Source organism: Dermacentor variabilis, chromosome 2, assembly GCF_050947875.1.
Source record: "Dermacentor variabilis isolate Ectoservices chromosome 2, ASM5094787v1, whole genome shotgun sequence".
In the NCBI taxonomy this organism is placed as follows: Eukaryota; Metazoa; Arthropoda; class Arachnida; order Ixodida; family Ixodidae; genus Dermacentor; species Dermacentor variabilis.
The window spans coordinates 62,498,477-62,519,583 of record NC_134569.1 but is presented as its reverse complement, the minus strand read 5'-3'; the positions used below and the strand labels follow the sequence as shown (position 1 = coordinate 62,519,583).

Below are 21,107 nucleotides of genomic sequence, written 5' to 3'. Positions count from 1 at the left end.
TCCCCCAATTCTGGTCGCTCAAAGGCTATAGGCAGTTTTCAAGTGAGTTCATGAATGAAGAGATCCTGGTGAGCCACAAGAATAAAAAAAGAATCACTGGGTCATCCAATATCCAGTACAGTAAAAGCTCATTAATTCACAACTCTTTAATTCAAAATTTCAGATAATTCGAAGTTCCCGCTGCGGTCTGTCCAACAATGTATTGAAAGCATTACGCAATACATCCCGCTGATTCACTAATCTGTACCGCCACTGATAATTCTAACTCCGTGCCATCGTGGATGGGGAGAGTGCTCATGCGCAAAAGCACGTTGGTGACGATTATCGCCACGCAGCTTTGCTCTTTCCATCTACGGCCGTCTGTTGCAGGTAGGTGCTCCCTCTCTCAAGACCTTCAAGATAAAAACACGGACGCAGTGCTGCGTGTTCATTTATCATCATCATCGTCATCATCATCATCATCATTATTAGCAACTATATGGACACTCCAAGCGCATTTCTGCCATTGGCATTGGTGTCGGCATGGGTGTCGGCGTCACCATGGCGTTCCGTATAAAGTCCAAAGGCGATAACACTCTCGCTGCGCACCCTACGCTGTATGTGCAAGTGAAAGTGTGCAAGGGGAGCCGACAATCGCGGCTCAATGTCGCTGATGCAAAAGGAATGGGTGTGAAGAGAAAGCGCACCGTCTCCTCTCACACGTGACGCACCCAACGTTGCGAGGCGCCGGGGTTACGTGTTCTCTCCGACTGCAACTGCGCATGTGGCAACTGCGCGCAGTCGCGCGGAAACATCTTGAGAGCGATCTGCGTTGGGGGCTGAGTCTAGTTGCAGCTTCTTCTTGCAACTTGCAGTAGTAGCTTTGTGGGTGCTGTATGTTCTCGGCGCTCACTTTGCGTTGAAGCGATAAACAGCACAAATGTCGCTTTGCTCACTGCTGTTGCTGCATTTCTTCACGCCAGCGTTTTGACAGCGAGTGTCCGTAGTTATCGGGTATGATGTGTTCGTGTCTGCTGTGCACGCTGACACCCCGCTTAGTATTTTAGTTAGCAAGCGAATGTTTACAAGTTCATAAGGCCGATAAACATACTATCCTTACTTCATACAACTGTCTGCTAATTTGCTATCGCAACTGATGCTTCACCTTTCGGGTGAAACTACGTATTTTTTTCCTTTAGTTTTTTCATGTTACATGTTGGAGGCTATGCTCTTTATCTACGAGGTGTTCTGCCAAGAAGCGGCACCAGCTAATGTCTATAACACAGCGGCCGTGAGGTTTACTGGCGCTCGCAGTACCAAAAAGGATAGCCTTTAAGATTCGTGGCTATTGCTCAAAGGAAAGCATTGCTGGGATATGTGTGTAGATGCCACCTATCCGTACAATGGAACTCAGCAGCGTGCAGCCGGTGCATCTACGAAAGTACAATGGAGACCAACTTCGCAGCAGGTTGAGATGCGTTTCGTGAGTGCAATATAGAGTGCAGCTGTTGTTTCTGCGGCGAGCGTCGGTACGTGTCGCATGCGGCCAGTCACGCTTCGTCGCTTGCGCTGCACCAGGTGAAAGGCCATCCCCTCTAGACTTCAATGTGCGCGCTGTCAGCTGTTCTCTTCGGAGAATGCGCAGAATGATCCCCAACCCACGCACCATTTCGAACGGAATTTTTAAAATTTTTTGTTTACCCTATTTTTTATTAGCCATAATAAGGTACATACAGGTAATTACGGATATACATGCTGTTCTACATACCTTGCACTATTTTTCCACATAGTCCCCACACTGGTTCAGATATTTGTCCCATCGAAGCATTAAATTTGAGATGCCCCTGTGGTCAGTCAGCGACGCACGCAGCCTCACCGAATGCTCACTGTCATGCAAGTCTTCACAGCCTTTTGCAAACTCACAATACCACCACCTCACACTTCTCAAAGCGAGACACCTTTCCCCATACGTGGGCTGCATTTCCCTGAGGATTTCAATGGGCGTTCATGCCTTGCTCTATAGAAAAGGAAACCCACTTCATTACCTGTGCACCGTCGATGTGTTCAGAACAACCATGATCTTCAACAACTTAAAGCAGCACGGTGCCGCCGTGCCGCTGAGCTACCGGCAGATAAAGCCGGGCCAATCCATGAAAGGTTCACCACTGGGAATGGATATGTTGACTTCGCATATACAGCTGTAATTTGGCTAAAAAAATAGGTGCAAAAACTTTCTGATCTACCCTCGTATTTCTTCAGCATGAGTACAATATGCACTCAACTTATCGTTTCTTACTTATTTTCCTAAGTCTAAATTTTCCTGTTAGTACAACAATGTATTCATTAGATTGTACAGCACAACTTTCACTCACTGTACTGTACACTGTATTGTACTGTATTGTTGAGTTGAGTTCTACTAATACGATCTTGACAGGACCAACGGAACTGACCTAATTATGCAGTTAGTCAAATGAAAATAGGAGGTACAAAAATGTCTAAACACACCCCAGACTCATCTGGCCATTTTACCCAATTCTAAAGTTGGCATTTTCATCGGCGAATAATATGTCCAACACATTCATTGTCCCCTAAATAAGCGCCACCGAGAAAGATGCTGCAGCCAATGTGGTTACAAGTGAGATCACCATCAGTGACAAGTGCATGTATGCTGACCAGTCAAGTTTGAATTAACCAGTGAGGATCAATTTCAGGATCAATAAAATCGAGTTTCAACCTAAAAAACTGTATAAGGAGGTGACCAGGACTTCTGGTCAGGACTGAAGCAATTGAAAAATCTAATTGGCTTAAGTCGAATTATTGGAAGTCTACTGTAATGGGGCCAAGGTTGCCAGGTTCAGCTACTTCGTGCCAAAGTGACTTTTTTTGGGACTCATTAAATATGAATGTTTGTGCTCCTACTTTAGCTTGATTAATTTGGAATGAATATCAGGTACCACAGTAGCACCAAAGAATTTACCTTGACTGAATCTTGTAGTAATGGTCGTGTTTTTAGTGCAAAACATGACACTGACATGCACTAAGCTACACTCCATGCTTCCGTGTTCCATGATGCCAACATGTAAACTAGTCATTGTCTGGACATGCCACTCATATCCATCATGAGTAGGGCAGAGTATGGGCTCCAGTGGTGACCATTTAGGTATTGTATGGCTCCTTTATTGGCCCCTCTTTAAAAAATGTCTGCTTGATACTGGCTAGTGTTTGGCTACTATGAGGAATTTTGTTGCTAGTTTTCGAGACAAAGATGCAGCAACCCTGTTGGAGACTACTCCTTACCTACAGCCTTGCCACCGATAGCACTACTCCTGCCCAGCACGTGAATGATGGCTGGGATGACACCGCCCCGTGCGCAGGCCATGCGCGACCTGAGCGACCCTTTCACCATGGAGTCGAGCTGCTCAGCCAGCCAGAGCTGGAGGGAATGTGACTCTAGTTGAGGGAGCCAGTGCAGCAGGTGAATCATCAGCTCTAAGTTGCGAAGCGTTGACGACGTCCCTGTCAGGCGCGGGGTCTCCTCAACCAGCTGCGCAGAGGAAAACCAGGAGAATGTGATTTACTTTTCCTCTTGGCAACAACTTCTTTGACAGAGGGCTCCCTAAAAACACCTACAGTCAATTTAATTCTCACGTAACAGTTCTAAGGCGCCATCTCAGAAACATACTTCTGCAAGGTTCAGAGTTCACTTGGAATTACGGAGGTCATCAGTCCAACTACTTCCGGCCACAGCAGCTGCACTTCGACAGACGTGAAACTCGAAAGGAACCATGAGTCTAGATTTCAGTGCACCCTGAAGAAACCGTGGTGGTTGAGATAAATCCGGAATCCTCTGCTACAATGCTTTTGATAGCTGATGGTGCAAATTCAAGACATATAATCACCAAGAGCAAACTAAAAATACAAAGAAAGGCAGTAGAGGTCACAATGCCCAATGTAATAAAATGTACACATGTTTACACATACACAGGCAGCTGCATGCATAAAGCATGTACAGTCACCATCAAGCTTAGCCCAAACACGCCTTAACACTAAATGCCATGCCCGAGTATACTCGTTTGGCCACCAATGCACACACTTAGCCGTGTGCGACATAATTGGTAAATGTGAAACATCCGCAGACTGCTTGTGCCATCTAATCAGAAGCTGGTTAAACTTTAAGGGAAGTACTATTTTTATACAACAGGTATAATGTTACAAAGCTTATCAACTATCAGTGTAGTTTGTGTCTCTCGTTTGCCAACATGGTGGACAGGCGCAGAAAGCCCACAAATTTTTTTTAATGATGCAGAAATTCAAAACATTTATCAATGCACAAATTTAGGAACTTTAATGAACTCTGGATCAGAACTCTCAAAAAGCTAAAAGCGAAATGTGCACTCTGCAGGCTTAACTCCAGGAACCTGAAATTTTTAACAAGTACTTTGAAAGAAATTTTCCACATTTCTTTAGCTATATTCAAACAACCTGCAAAGCTTATTTAGTCTCCTTACTGAGGATGCTAGAAATAATGATAAAGTGCTGCCACTACCGCCTGCAGTGTAGATCGTATCAGGGCCTCAACAGCAAAGTGGTCAACTTTCCCAGTCAATACTTGTGGGTGGCTCAAATTTTTACAAATTTATTGCTAAGATGTAACATTCTTTGCCATGAACAATACTGATCTGAATGAATCCCTGCAACCAGGTATCGCATGATAAAAAAAAACAGAAGTGCAGAGCATTCACAAGACTCCGTTATTGCATTCAGTCTTGCAACACTAACATATTTAAATTTCACTTCCAATTTATATTTGCATTTTGTACATGATTAATGCAGGGAGCAGGGTCAAAAAGCCTATCTATCGATAGCTTGGCAGGACAGTTGTGCCCTGACAGACAGTTGCTAGCACAGCAACAGTTGTTACTAACAGTAGTTCAACATTTTAAAATACCTGAAAACATTTACGTGGACAGGTTAAAGAACACCACTGACAAAATATACTAGTATGATGATGTGCACACGTATGGAGTGTAGATGATGAATTAGAGAAGAGGTTCCATACTTACAAGCTTAATACAAATTTGTAGCAGTACATGATAACCTTTTATTTAAAGTACAAAAACTGTCTAATAAATAAGCTTTATGTCAGTTTGCTTCACAAAACAATTACCTATACCAGAAGAAACCAGTTCACTGAAGTCTGCTTAAACAATTGACGATACTGGCATAGCCATGATTCTATTACTATTAGTTAAGTTTTAGAAATTCATTCTGCCTTAACCTTATGTTTAAAAAGAAATAAAAAAATCAGCTTACCCATTCAAGAAGTGTTTCCAGTGTACACTGCTGAGGCTCCCCCATAGTCTTGAGCGTGCTGATCAGAGTACGGTAACCTTGCATGCTTGAGAAGTGTTTCTGTGAAATGAAAGTAAGCAAGTTGACTAGGATTTCGTTTCTCGCATTCTGGCCTGACCAAAGGCCAGTAACTAAATTGCTAATTCTGAACATCCACAGTCAAATAAGTGTTTACTGCATGCAACAAAGGTTCGATAGTCTGTAGAGTGCATACATACGTACCTTTGCAAAAGGAACATTGGAAAGGAAGACATGAATCAGCCGTACGGAGGAGGTGGCCATTTTTTGGGCACTACCACTCTTTAACTGTCAAGATGGAAGAAACAAATCATGAATTATTCAGCTATCAGTGGATGTAAAAAGGACAAAAAGATGCACGCACATTAGTATACACATAAGCAACATGAAATCCAGTCTCCCTTTTTAACAAGCTTTAGTTAAAGCTTATGCATTTACCATAATCAGTGACATATATTTCTGTACACTCAGAGTGACTGAGAAGTGTATCCTCATGTTTAAACATGAGCACCATTTTAACGCAATAGTGATAAGGGCCCCATGTCACAGAAAATCCAGTGTTGGTGTTGGCATCCACCAAATCATCCCGAATCACGCATCCCAAACCATGAAGGCCATAATTTCTCAAAGTAAAATGCACCAAACATTTCGTAAAATACAATTTACATGCAACCTACAGACATGGTGGCGTTGGATTGTAATTTGAACATACGAGAAAACATAATTCTGTTATGCCAAAACTCCAACACAAACCCCTTTTCCAGCTGTTGTTTGAGGTCTGCTTTAGTAGCAGCAGCATGGTCCACTCGGCTCCTTGCAACACCATCAAAAATGTACCAGAAAGCTCGCCTTCGTGCATATTGTTCGCCACCAGCCTTTCCAGGAAAACACTGACACGTGTACTTGTTTATCTTTATCGGGTAACCACGTTTCACCGCCTAAAAAATTTTATCGTACTGCACAGGACGCACCTGCATGTATCAGAAGTTTCTCGAAAGTTATCGATGGTTCTATCTGCTGTCTGTTGTCGCTGAACATTGTGCAATCTCATTTCATGTATCCAATCGAGTCACCTTGCCGACCGTTTCAGCAGACCGGGATGGATATTTGTTGGGATCCTTTCAGATGTCAACATCTGGAAACAAGTGGACCGTCATGGTGACGGACTACCTCACCCACTTTGCTGAAACGAAAGCTCTACCGAAAGGTAGTGAAGCAGAAGTGGCGAAATTCTTTGTCAAGAACATCCTGCTGTGACATGGCGCCCCAGAAGTCCTCATCACTGACAGAGGAACAGCCTTTACGGTGGAGCTCATCAATGCCATTCTATAATACAGCCAGACAAGCCACAGGAGGACAACCGCCTGCCGCCCGCAGACGAATGGTCTTATGGAGTGGCTGAACAACACTCTCGCCGATATGCTAGCAATGCACCTCGACGTCAAACACAAGATGTGGGATGCCATTCTGCCGTACGTAACCTTCGCTTACAACACAGCAGTGCAAGAAGCAACACAGGTCATGCCATTCAAGCTGGTTTATGGAAGGAACCTGACGACGACTCTCAACAAGATGCTGCTGCATGTCATTGACGAAGAAAATGCTGACGTTGCCACCATCTCCAGCGCACCGAAGATAGCCAACAGCTCGCCCGCTTGTGCATCAAAAACCAGCAGAGGACTGACAGCCAACACTACAACCTTCGGCGCAGCTATGTCGAGTGCCAGCCCGGCGACCGTGTTTGGGTTTGGACTCCAATATGCCGACGAGGACTTAGCGAGAAGCTTTTACACTGCTACTTCGAATCCTACAAGATCATCCGATGCATTGGTACACTTGAATACGAGGCCGTGCCAGCCGGCATTTCGTTATCACACAACCTGGCTAACAACCTGAAGCAGGCCATGTTGTGCAACTTGAGCCATTCTACCAGCACTAACGAACTTTGAGAGTTTGTATATCTTAACTTTGGCCTTTCTTTTTTTTTTTGGACTGTGTTACTTTGGACTTTCTTTATTTGTTGTTTTGTTACTTTGGTTTAGTAAGTGTCATTTTGTGTTTCGCTCTCCTGTTATGTTTGTAACATCGGTATGATGCTTTTAAGAATAGGGTATTGACATGTGTACTTGTTTATCTTTATCGGGTGACAACGTTTCCCTGCCTAACAAATGTTATCACGCAGCGCAGGATGCGCCTGCATGTATCAGAAGTTTTTCGAAAGTTATCGATGGTTCTATCCACTGTCGGCTGTCACCGAACATTGTGTAATGTGATTTCATGTATGCGCGACGCGAATGATGTAGAACTTTCTGGAAGACACACAAGCACCAGCAATTACTCTGGAAGCTTCGATTACTGATGCATAAAAGCTGACGCTCTTGACCCGCTGATCAGATTTCGTCGATCGCCAACAATATTTTCCGCTATCGTGTGCTTTATGCGTAGCCCGTTTTTGTTGCCACAAGTTCGCCCAATAAAAGTTAGTTTCGTCATTCACAATATTGGTACTGTGTTCTTTACTGTCACTACTACATGACAACATTATGGTTACATAAGCTGCTGTTGCCAGGAAGCACGAGACACAGCCAGGAATCTTTAAAGGTGAAGCTTAAGCCTCCTTCCAAATTTTATTCACAAGTGTTCCAGCACAAAGACTGAAAACCAGCCCACAAAATCATTTCAACACTCCCATAATAACACTGTCACACACATGCACTTAAAGATCAGTAAAACCAAAGACAACTGAAATCTGTGCGCCCCACTGGCTCCCCTGCAACATTGTACAAGGAAACCATCATGGTAAAAAATTTTCATCCTAATCAGGCTCCATTCAAAAGTGCCTGTATGATGCTGGCATAAAATTAATATATCCATTTTGTTTATGTAATTATTAAACAGAAGCAGATTTTAGTGCATCAATCAATCTAAAGTGTGCAAGTCAAATTACTTCATGCAGGTGTAACTAACTTTTCTCATTAATCAAGATTTCACATATTTTGCATATGGCTATGGCACAAATAAAAAGCCAAGCTTTCCTTTTTTTTCCTTGAGGTTTGTTCATGAAAGTTAAGCTTTCTATAACCACAAAACGAGGACTCTGGACATGCTTGTAATGACTTAAATGCATAAAATTGACACTTTTGCCAAATGTGCATAAAACCTAAGCCCGACAGTACAAGTGGGACAAAACAAAATCCATGCCTGCGGTGTTGAACAGTGCAATCAGTGCACTCACTTAGTGCTTCTCTAAGTCTTAACTGAACCTTTACGTGCCATTTCAATTTTAAACTGTCCTTTCTAAGATCCCTGTTGGTACAAAAAATATAATCTCAAGTAGCAAGACAACTCAATAACTACCTGTGTTCCGCAGAGTTTCATAAATTTTTAGTCAATGTGACGATTTACTCAAGCTCAAAGACTTCCTTCTGCAAGCAGTGTTCTTTCTACACTCCTTTCAGTCAACAGTTCTCACAGTGTTAAAATTTTTGCTCTGTCAGACAAAAAATTGCGCAATGTAAGCACTTTCATGCCAAAGTTCCTTCACAATTTTAGATGCCACTTTTGTTAGCAACATGTAATAAAAGAAAGGAGGTCCCTACAAAAATGAAGTGTGCTTTACCTTGGTTCCATGAAGAGAGCGAATAAGGCGTACAACCAGTTCGTTGTCGTGAAACACTTTCTTCAAGGCCAAATTGCTGTTCGATGAAAAGAGTTCTTGCAGACCACCTGCAAAAGCAGAAATAGCTCAAACATGAAGTCCTAGTTTTTAAGTCTCCTTCTGAGGTACCCCACATCACAAATGAAGAGGGACAGCACCATATTTTCTTCGCGATACTGACACAAAAATTATTCCAATCCTACTGCTTCTTTTTTAATTATGCTGCAAGAAAAGCATATATAGTTCATCGAGCCACACGGGCACAAAAAGAAAATGACAATGATTCCTTAAAATTTGAAGCCATTTGCACAGTGGCAAGCATACAAGCAGGATAATAACATAATGCCACTTGCAACATAATGCATTCTCACAAACACATTAACTCCTTCCCTACTATGGGGAAAATGGCTGCTTTTTGTGGGTTACACAAGATTTTTTTTTCTAGAAGAACCATTACACTCAGAATTTTATGCTAAACACTAAAGGAAAGCAAAATTAATTTACTTTTCAGGCATAGAAGGTTTATTTACGAGTTCTATGCAGTAACATAAACTTTTAGTTACTAAAAACAAGACTGTAGAGTAAAATTAAACAAAACTTCTTAAAATATGCTTGTACCCAAGAAGAAACAAGTGCTGTAAAGATTGTGCAATATAAAAGATGTTTCAGCATCCAATAGCAGCTATCTGTGAAGAAAACAGTATTTTCTCTTGAACAATATTCCTGCTACAAGAACTTAGCTCCAAGGCATATAGTTCCGCATGCCATGCAGCAGAGCAGTTCCTTAAAGTAAAACACAAGGGAACGTGGCAAGTCTTGCATTAGATGGGTATTTTCGGCTGGGTTTTGCTGACGTTGCATTCTTTCAAATTTCAGTATGTATTCATTTTAGCTGGCTCGTGTTGAATGGTTTCAGATAGTAGAAGAGCCCAAACTTGCAGAGTACCCCCTGTCATCACTCTCCAAAGTAAACTCAGATGAAAGGGCGGCATCCTCAGACTTGCTGCTGCTCACTGTCGAAAAAATCAACCACAGACTCAGCAGAAGTGCAAGATTCACAATTTCTTAGAATGCGCACGAGGTATGCAGGGGCAGCCCCATTTTCACTGTCAAACTCCTGAGTCTTCTACACCCATTCTAAAATCGTCACCATACAGGATAAAAAATAGCTGTATCGAAAACGAAACTGTAGCTCTTATATTATGAGTTATATGGCGCAGTGTGCGTGTGTACGGCCTCCTTAAAACTCTTCGGTTCGGGGATAGCACGGGGAAAGTAAACATGTCCGCAACAGAGATTAGTAAAAGGTGATTGGAGGTTTGCTGGCAGAAAAGTAGGGAAAGTAAACATGTCCGCAACAGAGATTAGTAAAAAGAGATTGGAGGTTGGCTGGCAGAAGTGTAGGGAAAGTAAACATGTCCGCAACAGAGATTAGTAAAAGGAGATTAGAGGTTTGCTGGCAGAAGTGTAGGGAAAGTAAACATGTCCGCAATAGAGATTAGTAAAAGAAGATTGGAGGTTCGCTAGCACAAAAGTAGGGAAAGTAAACAGATCGGCAACAGAGATTAGTAAAAGGCAATTGGAGGTTTGCTGGCAGTAAAGTAGGGAGACCACAAACAACGGAGGCATACATAAAACAAAGTTCTCAATATTAGTTTTGAAAGTTTGATGTACAGAACGTTTTGTTTGCAAGGAAATTAATATAGTTAGGACATTAGGCAAAATAAGGAAAAAGAGTTTGGCGGTGCAACCCACCACCCCGTTTCGAAGGGGCACTCATAGAATCCATCCACCCATCCATGTCGTGAAAGGTATTGAAAACGGCAATTGAAACCATCACTAGTGGGCTAACAATGCTTAATGGGTGTGGTAGGGAAAGAGTTAAACCGTTCAATACCGACTTTCACTCCCAATGTAAGCAGTCACAGCCACACATGAAAAACACATAATTGAAGTAAACTGATGTAATCTACATAAAATATGCCTGTTAATGGTTGTAGTGCCACTTCTTTGGCTTTTGTCCACTTAGTAGTCTGTCTGATTATGCTATTATTATTGGCAAGTAAAGTTAATAAGTTAATCCATTCACTACAGCTATCATTAGCCCAACATTGATAGCCATAAAAACGTGCCTGATGCAGCAACTTCACCCATAATTGTATTAAGAAACTTACAAAGTCCTAGACATCTAATTGCATGTGAATTCCATTCAATTGACACAGGTATTAGTAACCTTATACCAATAATAATACTTGACGTGAATTCCACTGATAATTCAGTAGTAGTTGCTACTCAGATTTCGCGAATGTGAATCTGCCCAACGAAAACAAACTGCTCTACTCCAGATCACAATGGAAGTTATTGCATGCAAATGGTTCAAGAAACCGAGTCTCATTTTTGTGCGGTGCATTCCCATGTTTAGAGAAGTCGCTGTCCCAGAGCGCATTTTGACTGCACAAGTTGTGGCCTGCGCATGCCCAACATTGGTGTTGAATGCACAAGAATCAGCACGGACAGTGCCTCGTAATGGAGGCAACATCGAATGTTCAGTACGGCAACGTTTGCAACTGCTGCACACAGCTGACACTACCGCCAAACCAAACTCCACCTAAGTATCCCACCACACAGCAGTTGGAAGCGACGTGCGACAAGCCCTTGAAGTTCTGGCCAAATCTGTGCTTCGATGCGAAGCAAAAGGGAGCCCTCCACCATGTAAAGAGTTGATCCAAAATGATGAAGGCAACGTGTAAGAGCACCCCTGATGTACCAGAGAATATAGATTTTTTTTTTTTTGCTGCACAGAAAAAAAATTGCTCTCGACCTACCCGTGCAATTCACCACAACAGAGACTTTGAGCTGCAGATTCATACATGAGAATAGAAAAAATGTGCAAGAGGTTCAAAATTTTTGAACAAACAGTCATAGATGTGCACAAAAATAACCTCTTACTCATCATCCACTGAGCTGTATCCACTTGCGTGGGCTTCTCCTCTTCAGTCATCAGCTTGGACAAAGTCCCCAAGTACTCACACACGAATGCATCCAGGTCCACTTTTCTCTGCATGCAAACAAAAACATAAGGATATGCAGAACTGCTCCTTTCTCATACTAAACCCCATGCAGATAGACATTTCACACAGCATTTTTAATTATCATACAATAATTACTAATAAAAGAGTTATTGCTGACAATGACATTAAAGCCTTCCAGTATTGTATATACAAAATTACTTATAGGGTTGCCTAACTAACTGCTTGCAAACCAGGAAAAGGAAAGAAAAAATTGTGACGTAACAGTGCATCCCAAAAGTATTGACTACACATTTTATTTGCATGTTTTATGACATAGTGCATGTTACTATTTTCTACAGTAAAACCAAGCCCCAACACAGATTTAAATCTTAGTACTTGTTTTAACAACAATTACTGGTGGGCTTTGCTGGACACAGAAAAGCAGCCCAAGAGTTAACCCATCAATTAAAAAATAAAAAGCTGCATAACTCAAAAACAAATTGTCGTTTTTGAATGGGTTCAAAGATCTTTTGCACAGAAAAAATGCCCAGCATCTGCTTCAGCTGCACAGGCACAAATACTTTTGAATGCAAAGGACAGAAAGAAAAATAGCAGTTTTGAGTCTAAACACACAAAAAACATTGCTGTGGTCAACTACCACAGCTTACGGTTGTGGTGATACCTCAATTGACACAATGCCTAAACTTTACAGTGCAGATAAAGAAAAAAGGGAAGAAAAGCTTGCTCGGATGCTTGCATAGTAGCTTCAAAAGGCAGTAGCAATGACGACTCACACAGCAGGATTTTACTTGGACATCTTCCATATAGCTGACTTCGTCAATTCATTCTTAGTAGTACTACTACTTTTTGCCAAAGTTGTGTTGCCTTACATTATGTCAACTTCATGAAATGCCGATGCTCGGATATAGAAGTTCACTTCTATGCACCGGCTCATACATTATTCCATGTGGTCATGCTCACTGCGGTTGTGCTGAACCTATGTTACAGCCTACTGCAGTTACGCTCAATTACAAGGAATGCCTAATGTAATTAGGAGGTTGCCATTGTTGTTAGAGTACCAGCAATTCATTTTTTATATATCAGTGCACAGCTGCAGTACTAGTAACTGATGTTTAGCATAACAACATTAGTGGTCCTGTGTAATTAACTATGGTATCAGATTTGCACTGTGGTTTGGGCAATGACTTAGCTACCATTATTACGTGTGCACACAGTCCAACCAATTTGGGTGCGCATATAGTGATTTTTGAAATCGCATCAAATCAGAATGAAATAATAGTGGTGCCAAACCAATCATAAACATGGTAATAAAGTTAACATTCGTTAAATTGCAAATTGAATACCTTGCAAATAATTTTCCATTTCCAGTGTATTATGCAAACATTCTGAATAGTTTCATAATTATGCTGGCTAGCTAACATTTCCAGTCCACTGATTCCCCCTTCATAAGATCATGCTTACTTGTTTCAAACCTATTTCTCAATCATCGCCACAGAAGTGCAGATTATTTTATTACTATTTGAAAAAGAAAATTTTGAATAGCAGTTACTTGATTATAAGACACCATCAGGAAGCAACTATTTAATGCGAGTACCGAATCAAACCAACTTGGTAAATTTATATCGCTATGCATATCTCCAAACATCTACATGCTACTATTTCTCAATCATTTACAAATCCCTACTTCTCAGCCAAAAGGGGCACTCTCTCACCCCGACGCTCTGCACTCCCCCAACATTCTCGCAAAGTTGCAACCGTCAATGTCATGCGCAGTTGAACACGTTATACCATCTCGAGCCTCACACGTGACATCAGCACAATGGGAATGAAGAAACACCCTCCCACATGCGTGCAAAGCTGAACTAGATGCATCATCTGCAGTGTACAAGAAAGAATGAGGGAGGGAACTTGACATCATTCTCAAACACCTGCCTACAACTGGTTTTGTGGGTGTGGCGTAAAGGCTGTGGTTAAGGGAACGGCCTAGTACCACCTAGAGTACAAAACAAGCTCTCAACAGTCTTTGGGTGTCGCAATACACCCCCTAAAGAGTAGCAGAATAAAGCATACTTTCCTATTTTTAAATCAATATATGATCATCAGCTTTTGCAGTTACGGTACAGAGTGTGTGACTGAGTTTACCCGGACACCGTACAATGAGAAACAAAACCCAAGGAGCAAGCCAAACAATCCTTCACATAAAAAAAAGAAGGGAGGAGGGGTTAGTGTACTCACTGCTTCTGGTGGGGAGGCACACAGTGTGACGATACCTTGCAAGATGCATCGAACCGCTGTCATCTTCACCTCAAGGGGGCATTCCTGTTCCCGTAGTCGGTGGAACAGGATTTCTACTGTGTTTTGGTTTATTGCCACTTGAGCATTGTGCTGGATCACAGAAAATGCAGAAGACACAAAAGGCAGGACATGAGCTCTCTCTCGCATCTTTCAAGAAAGGTCCTTCACTGCCTCAAGACTTTGAAATAAAGAACCTCACCAGTCCTGCACCATTCCTGCAGAACACTCATGGCAACAGCAGCCTCAACCTGCTGATAAGCACTGCAGTACAGCCTATTGCAAAACTGTAAAGGTCAGTCGCCAGACAGCCATTGCTGGCAATGGGTGACTGGCCTTTGCTAGTGTATCTTGACATAGGGTGTACACACACCACAGAGAAAGGAAGACCAAAATGGTTGAAGACATGCATGTATGACAGCGACATTACATTTGAAAGAAAGCACTTCTTTGGAATGAAGTTTTGCATAGCATCATTCAGGACATGGCCTCCAATGAGTACCAAAAATTATTTTTCTATTGTGCTTTTACCGTCTAGCTTCCGCCAGAACTGATTCCTTGCTTTGCTCAATGGTGGCTAGAAGTACTTATGCTTCACGTTTTTACAGCACCATGAGCTTTAGTTTTGGTACAGCCATGCTATTTATTTATTTATTTATTTATTTACTTCTATTTATTAAGCTCATTAAAACTGATTACTATCACATTTCTGATTCCTCCAAGTGGTGCTGTCAGATACCCACGTGCTTGCTTTTCCCACAGGTGTGAAATTACATTGCTTATGAGCAGGTGCTCACATATGCACGAAACCGCCAACACATCTGTTTCTTTCCTCGAAACCCATAAAAGCTTATTGTATCTCTTACACTGACATGACAAATGATTATCGCAAGTTCCTTGCTCCATTTGTTTTTCATATGGAAGTCAACCGCCAAGTTTACTTACGGTTGCTTACGTCTCGCTGCTTTACAGCTATCTTGAAGATACAAAAATTTAGTTAATATTATTGTGTTTGTAAGGAATACATGCACTTATTTCCCTGTATCCATGCATTGTAGGGACGCTCGACTCTCACGAGTCCACTAATGTTGTGTTGTCATTCCTTTGCCTCAAGAGCATGTCTAAGAACTTCACAACATTCACAAATAAAATATTAATACAATATGCAAAATTTCTGTCACCTCAGTGTCCATTAAAGTTATGTTTACAAATTTGTTCTTGAATTACACCATTCTGAAAATTGGAAATCTGCAAATGTTCAAGTCAGTAAGCCATAAAGTGCTACCAGACCAGAAGTTTGTCCTCTAAATTTTAGTTCCTTGTGTTTACTTGCTTTCGACAAAGAGAGAATTATTGTGAAACACAAATCATGCATCCTTGATACATACTAGAACTGGAGCTTTGCAAGAGCAAGAGAGAAATTGTTGTTGCCACTGGACAAACAATTTGCACATGTTTACTTTATACATTCGAATCAAGTTATGGTGTTCAATGTCTGAGAGAAACCCATAGGCTATGAGGGGCACTCTAGTGGAGCTTTACAATGTACGCCTAAATCCAAGTACACAAGCATTCTTGCATTCCACCCGTGACGGAATACAGCTGCAGTGGCCAAGAATCGAAACCGCGACCTTGTGGGCAGCAGCAGAATGCCCATAGCTACACTCAGGTACACAGAAACAGCTCACCTGGGCTCCACAAATGATCGCACCAAAAACATGAATGAGCTTCATCTGTATTGAGGCAGGCAAAAAGCAAGGCTTTGAAGAGAGGCAATCTGGGAAATCAGAAGGAAAACGTGGTGTTACAGCTTGGGCAGCACAAAAGCAAATGTTCAACAGGAAATCGATGGCCCATTCAGAGAGTGCAAAACCATTCACATGCAAATATAAATGCTATCGCCAAAAAAGTGTGGCAGGACCACTTTATCTGCATATGTACCCAATCAATTGATTAATTTGTGGGGTTTAACGTCCCAAAGAAACAGTGGGAATATAAAAGACGTCGAAGCAGAAGGCTCCAGATTAATTTTGACCACATGGGGTTCTTTAAGATGCACTTAAATTTAAAAATTTAGAACATTTTGCCCCTATCGAAACACAGCCATAGCAGCCACGACTCAAATCTGTGATCTCTTGCTTGGCGGCAGAAAACTATAGCCACTGAGTCAGCATGGCCAGTACTATAAGTATAAGTTGGTACACAGTTTGGGTTTTAAATACGTTTAATAAGCAGTAATAGAGCACAAAACGTTGAATAAACAGACTAACAACAATAAACCGCAATTCAGAAGTGGTATAAAATAATGGGAAAAAACATTTACAAGAGTAATTCAGTTGAACTTGTTTTACTCAATGGTGTCAGTTTCAAACAAACAAATACGTTTATTACCCCATAAAATAAAATATTATAATAAAACTATGAGCATGAGGAAAAAAAAATAATAAGGTGGGCATTAGCACTTAGAAGATACCGTAGAAGGTCCCCACGAGGGTATTTTCTCAGGTATCTTCTAAGTCCAGATTACATTCCCGCTTTAGTGCCATTTTGCACTCAGGCCTAGGCTCCAAGAAAAGCAGATAAAATTGTCACCTGTAGTTACTATGACAGCGAATGGTGACCAACTCATACAAACTAAGTGTAAGTACAATAGGACAATCTGTATATGCTACTTTCTACAATGCCAATTTCTATTGATCTATCTTTATTTAATATTATTGCTTGCTTGCTTGCAGCAGAAATCTGCCACGATAAAACAAATGCAGTACAAAGTGAAATGAGGTCAATATCAAGTGCCTTCTGATGACTTGTGAAGCTTCAGTTCACTTATCAGCAACAGATACCAGAGATATAATGCCTAAACGCATAAGTGAATAATGCTCTGAGGCAAAGAAAGACATGAACATATCAGGGGCATTTCACTAAGACTTCAATTCACCAGCAATAACTAAATAACAATATGTTCCTGTAAATATTACACCTTGATTTATACATACATATTTAAGCAAAATGGGCTAAATAAATGTTTAATACACAAGCTCACCATAGAAAAACGGAATAACTTCAAGGTGAAGATGTGATGGGCTAACTTTACACTTTGTTGAGTCCAAAGGGACCCTGAAAAGAACACATGGAATTATTAGCATTATAGAAAACCAAAAGCTGTGTTTGCTCATTAGCACTTCACATAAACATCAAGAGCATGGAGGATACAACACATTTTTGTGCAGCTCGCAGTCAACAAAGGACAAAAAAGTTGCAGATAAGAATAGGCACATATGAAACAAACAGCATAGATGGAATTTCCAAAAGACAGCAGCAATATAGTCTTAATAAGACCATTTTAAAAATATAGTGAGAAAACAAAATCAAAATGCAGGAATTAGTACTGCTCTTTCTAAAAACACATGTATTTAAACGTCAAAATGACTTGCAAGATCAAAATTAAACCAGCCTACCCAATGAGAAAGACAGTGTGTCATGCAAGAAAACATGCCATAAGGATAGAGAATATTACAAAACAGCAATGTAGAGCTACCAATCTCACTGTGCATTTGTTCCCCACATTCCCAGACAAAGGCAGTCGCACTAATGCTTCACTTACTCTTTCCCAGTAGTAAATACAAAACAACCACGCAAAGTGGTGAGCAAGAAATGAGGACACTTATTCAAGCAATAAATATGTAAATAGTACAAGCATAGTTGAACACAATATAATGAGCATGAATATATTGAAATCAGATGCAACAAAGTAAATCTAATATGTTCTCGCCAGTATCAGCACATACTGGATGCGTGCTTATAATGAATACTGAATATAACAAAGGTATCCTTGTGTCATATGTAGCGTTGTTATAATGAGGCTCAATTCTATGTCAAATACTGCCCCCATAATTTTTACAAGCTTTCGCGAACTATTTCAACCTTCCAGTGACATTGCCGATGTGCAGTTAACCACAACAGCACAATGCAAACATGTGAAAGAATGTGGCACGGCACGGGAGGGTGAGTATGTCCAACATAATTTGACAGTTGTTGGCAGCACAAAACATTCAGGGTGAAGAAATAACCGATTTCTCTTGTCTGAACGCTTTCAAGGCTCACTCAGCCCCATCTTTGCTTCAGTATGTGTCCCAATTAAAACAGTCACAGAATAGATGCATTTCTTTTACAGATTTCAAGTTAAAACAGCACACAAACATAAACCACAATCGTAAGGCAATCTGATCAGCAGATAGCACTGAGTGAAAGTTCACAACTCACGTTCAGTGCAGACATCAACACTGACTACTGGCCACCAGTATCAGTACATCAATACAGCTAAAAATATTTCACCACTTGATTAAAACAATGAATACGTCTTCTGCACTTTCACAGGCACAAAGCACAGCCACGTCCCTTAATATTAATGACACAATTGAAAATTCTGTGCTTAGTGCTAATAAACTTCACTGCGCAGCAGCTTAAAACTTACTTGCTGCACATCTTCTGCCAGATGAGATGTGGGTCATACAGGACTTCAAGGAAGACCAGCACAGAGAGGAGGAAACTTGCAGTGTTCTGGTCGTTTGCATCTTTCGAGTGTTGAGTGTACTGAGAAAAACAAAATGAGATGGAAGAGATTGTAGTTTGAGAATGACCTTAATGGAGAAAGACATGACATCCCACCTGGTTGGCAACAGCTGATGAAATCACAATGACAAGAGGCACTGCATCGCTAGTTGAAACAAATGGAATGTTGTTGAAGTTGCTATAAAAATGGGGAGAGAGAGAGAACGAGAAATAATTAATGAAGTAATAAATTTATGTGCATAATGGGTTACAACACTTAAAAGGATGCTAAGGAGAATTTAAACTATGGATCTGTGTTGTAGAGCCCATAGAGTTGACTGATGCACCATTTTGCTGAGCGGCACAGCCCTAACTTATTTATGAAACAGAGAAAGCGAGGAGACAGCTGGCAACCCTGAGGGCAATGGCGTGAACTGATGCAAGCCACAAATCAGTAACAAGCATATAGTTGGTTGATACGATCATATTTTTGTTGAGTGTGACAGCATTCATTACAAAAGGGTTTCATTTCATTTTGATAGAATGTGTGCATACATTATAGTTGTACATTGTTACGTTTCGCCTACGATGCGCGGTAAAGCCGGCGCGGATGCAACGGACGCCGGGGCTTCGTTCAAAGCGGCAGACATTTTGGCCCGTTCGGCGCCGCCGCTACGCCTCCCCGCCAAGCGCGTCCAGGCATGTTCCAATGCCACGTGTCTTCATGTGCGTGTGTGTGTGTATGTGCATGTTGGTGCCCACGCTTGTCGAAGCGCGGCAGCCGGGGAGAGGAGCTCCCCCAACTGTGAAGCAAGGGGGTCTGACCGGCGCCGACACGACGTATGCGCCACCTTCTCTTCCCATTGTGCCCGAACGGCGCCGGCACGACGGCTGCTCCACCTTCTCATCCCATTGTGCCCGAGCGGCACAGTCACGTGCTCGTCTATAGAGGGGTTCCTTCTTGCCCTCAACTGCGAGCGTATAAAAGCAGCTGCCCCCGGACGCCAAGAGGGGCTCCGATTTCTTCTGTTGAGTAACGTGCTCTCCTGTCTCTCTACTTCGGTCGACCTGACCGCCAACTCTTTGCGATGTTAGAATAAACAAGTTGTTTTGTTGTTACCAGTCGACTCATGCTTTGCCGGGACCTTCGGATGCTTCCAGTTGTGCCCCAGGCCGCCAGGCCAACGCTACCCTTGGGGCTTGCGACCCAGGTGCAACAACGGGCGTCAGCGCCGAGTTCCCAACAACTCGTGCCAGCGGTGCGATTACAACAACATGTAAGGCTTCAAAGAAAAAAATGCAAGGATAAACAAGTTGCAGCACAGCAGCCATGACTGACGATTTCAAGCAAAGCTCAGCCTTGGATATTATGAATATTGTCTCTTATTGTGTACAGTTTGGACTCTAGGGGTGCCTCAACAACCACCTTGTTTCAAAAGGGATGTCATAACACCTACTCATCTATCCATTAAGTGAATCCAAACTATGTGACCGGCCCTGACACGGAAGCATGCACATGGGAATCTGCATTTGTATGCACTAGATTGAAATAGTTTGTGAGCTGGGGTTTTTCTTGGCATGCAGAAAGGACACTTCAACTCCCAGTCTCCTCTGTGAACTCAGGAAAGACTTCGCTCAAAGAGTAAGCCACATGTTGTGTCCTTTGTATGCATATGTCTCCTCATCCATCTCCATTTCCAAGGACACTAACAAGCTAACCAACAGTAAACACAATGAAGCCAAGCTAAGCCAAAGGCATTTGCAGCTCCAGTAGCACCTGTTTTAATAAATATCCCCAATACCTCACACACAATATGCTTTTATCTTTATATTATCAGAAGTGCAGATGTATGAACAGGCATTTGTTTTTATTTTTCAAGCCATGTTTTTTAATAAACACATATTTCCATGAACATAGAGCCCATGAAGCATGAAAAAGGTGGGGGGAGGGAATGTAGACTCCAATTTTCGGAAGCAAATGAACAGATTATAATATCGCTTTCATGCCCCTTTGAGCTGATGTAACAACATGCATGATAAAACTCACTAGGCTGTTGAAGCCATGCACTTTCAGATAACACATGTATATTACCAATTAAGAACTAAGAAGAAAGAAACTAAACATACCCAATGAAGGAATCAGATGAGCACAATTTAGTAAGCCAACAGCAATTTATGTACAAAGGAGCTACTAATAACACTCTAAGGAGAGAAACAAGCTTGGC

At 41.7% G+C, this 21,107-nt stretch overlaps 1 protein-coding gene across 3 annotated transcripts in view; it reads right to left on the bottom strand.

The window, feature by feature from the left end:
* The window catches only part of LOC142572000 (neurobeachin-like protein 1), a 128,990-nt gene that overhangs the window by 102,291 nt on the left and 5,592 nt on the right, over positions 1 to 21,107 (bottom strand). For all 3 annotated transcript variants that reach the window (XM_075680776.1, XM_075680777.1, XM_075680778.1), the window contains exons 4-13: positions 19,000 to 19,081; positions 18,806 to 18,924; positions 17,375 to 17,448; positions 16,020 to 16,108; positions 14,275 to 14,424; positions 11,957 to 12,065; positions 8,969 to 9,075; positions 5,554 to 5,637; positions 5,293 to 5,391; positions 3,277 to 3,523 (exon numbers count right to left, since the gene is read on the bottom strand). In XM_075680776.1, coding sequence (XP_075536891.1) covers positions 3,277 to 3,523; positions 5,293 to 5,391; positions 5,554 to 5,637; positions 8,969 to 9,075; positions 11,957 to 12,065; positions 14,275 to 14,424; positions 16,020 to 16,108; positions 17,375 to 17,448; positions 18,806 to 18,924; positions 19,000 to 19,081 — 1,160 coding nt within the window. The remainder of the gene's footprint in view (positions 1 to 3,276; positions 3,524 to 5,292; positions 5,392 to 5,553; positions 5,638 to 8,968; positions 9,076 to 11,956; positions 12,066 to 14,274; positions 14,425 to 16,019; positions 16,109 to 17,374; positions 17,449 to 18,805; positions 18,925 to 18,999; positions 19,082 to 21,107) is intronic.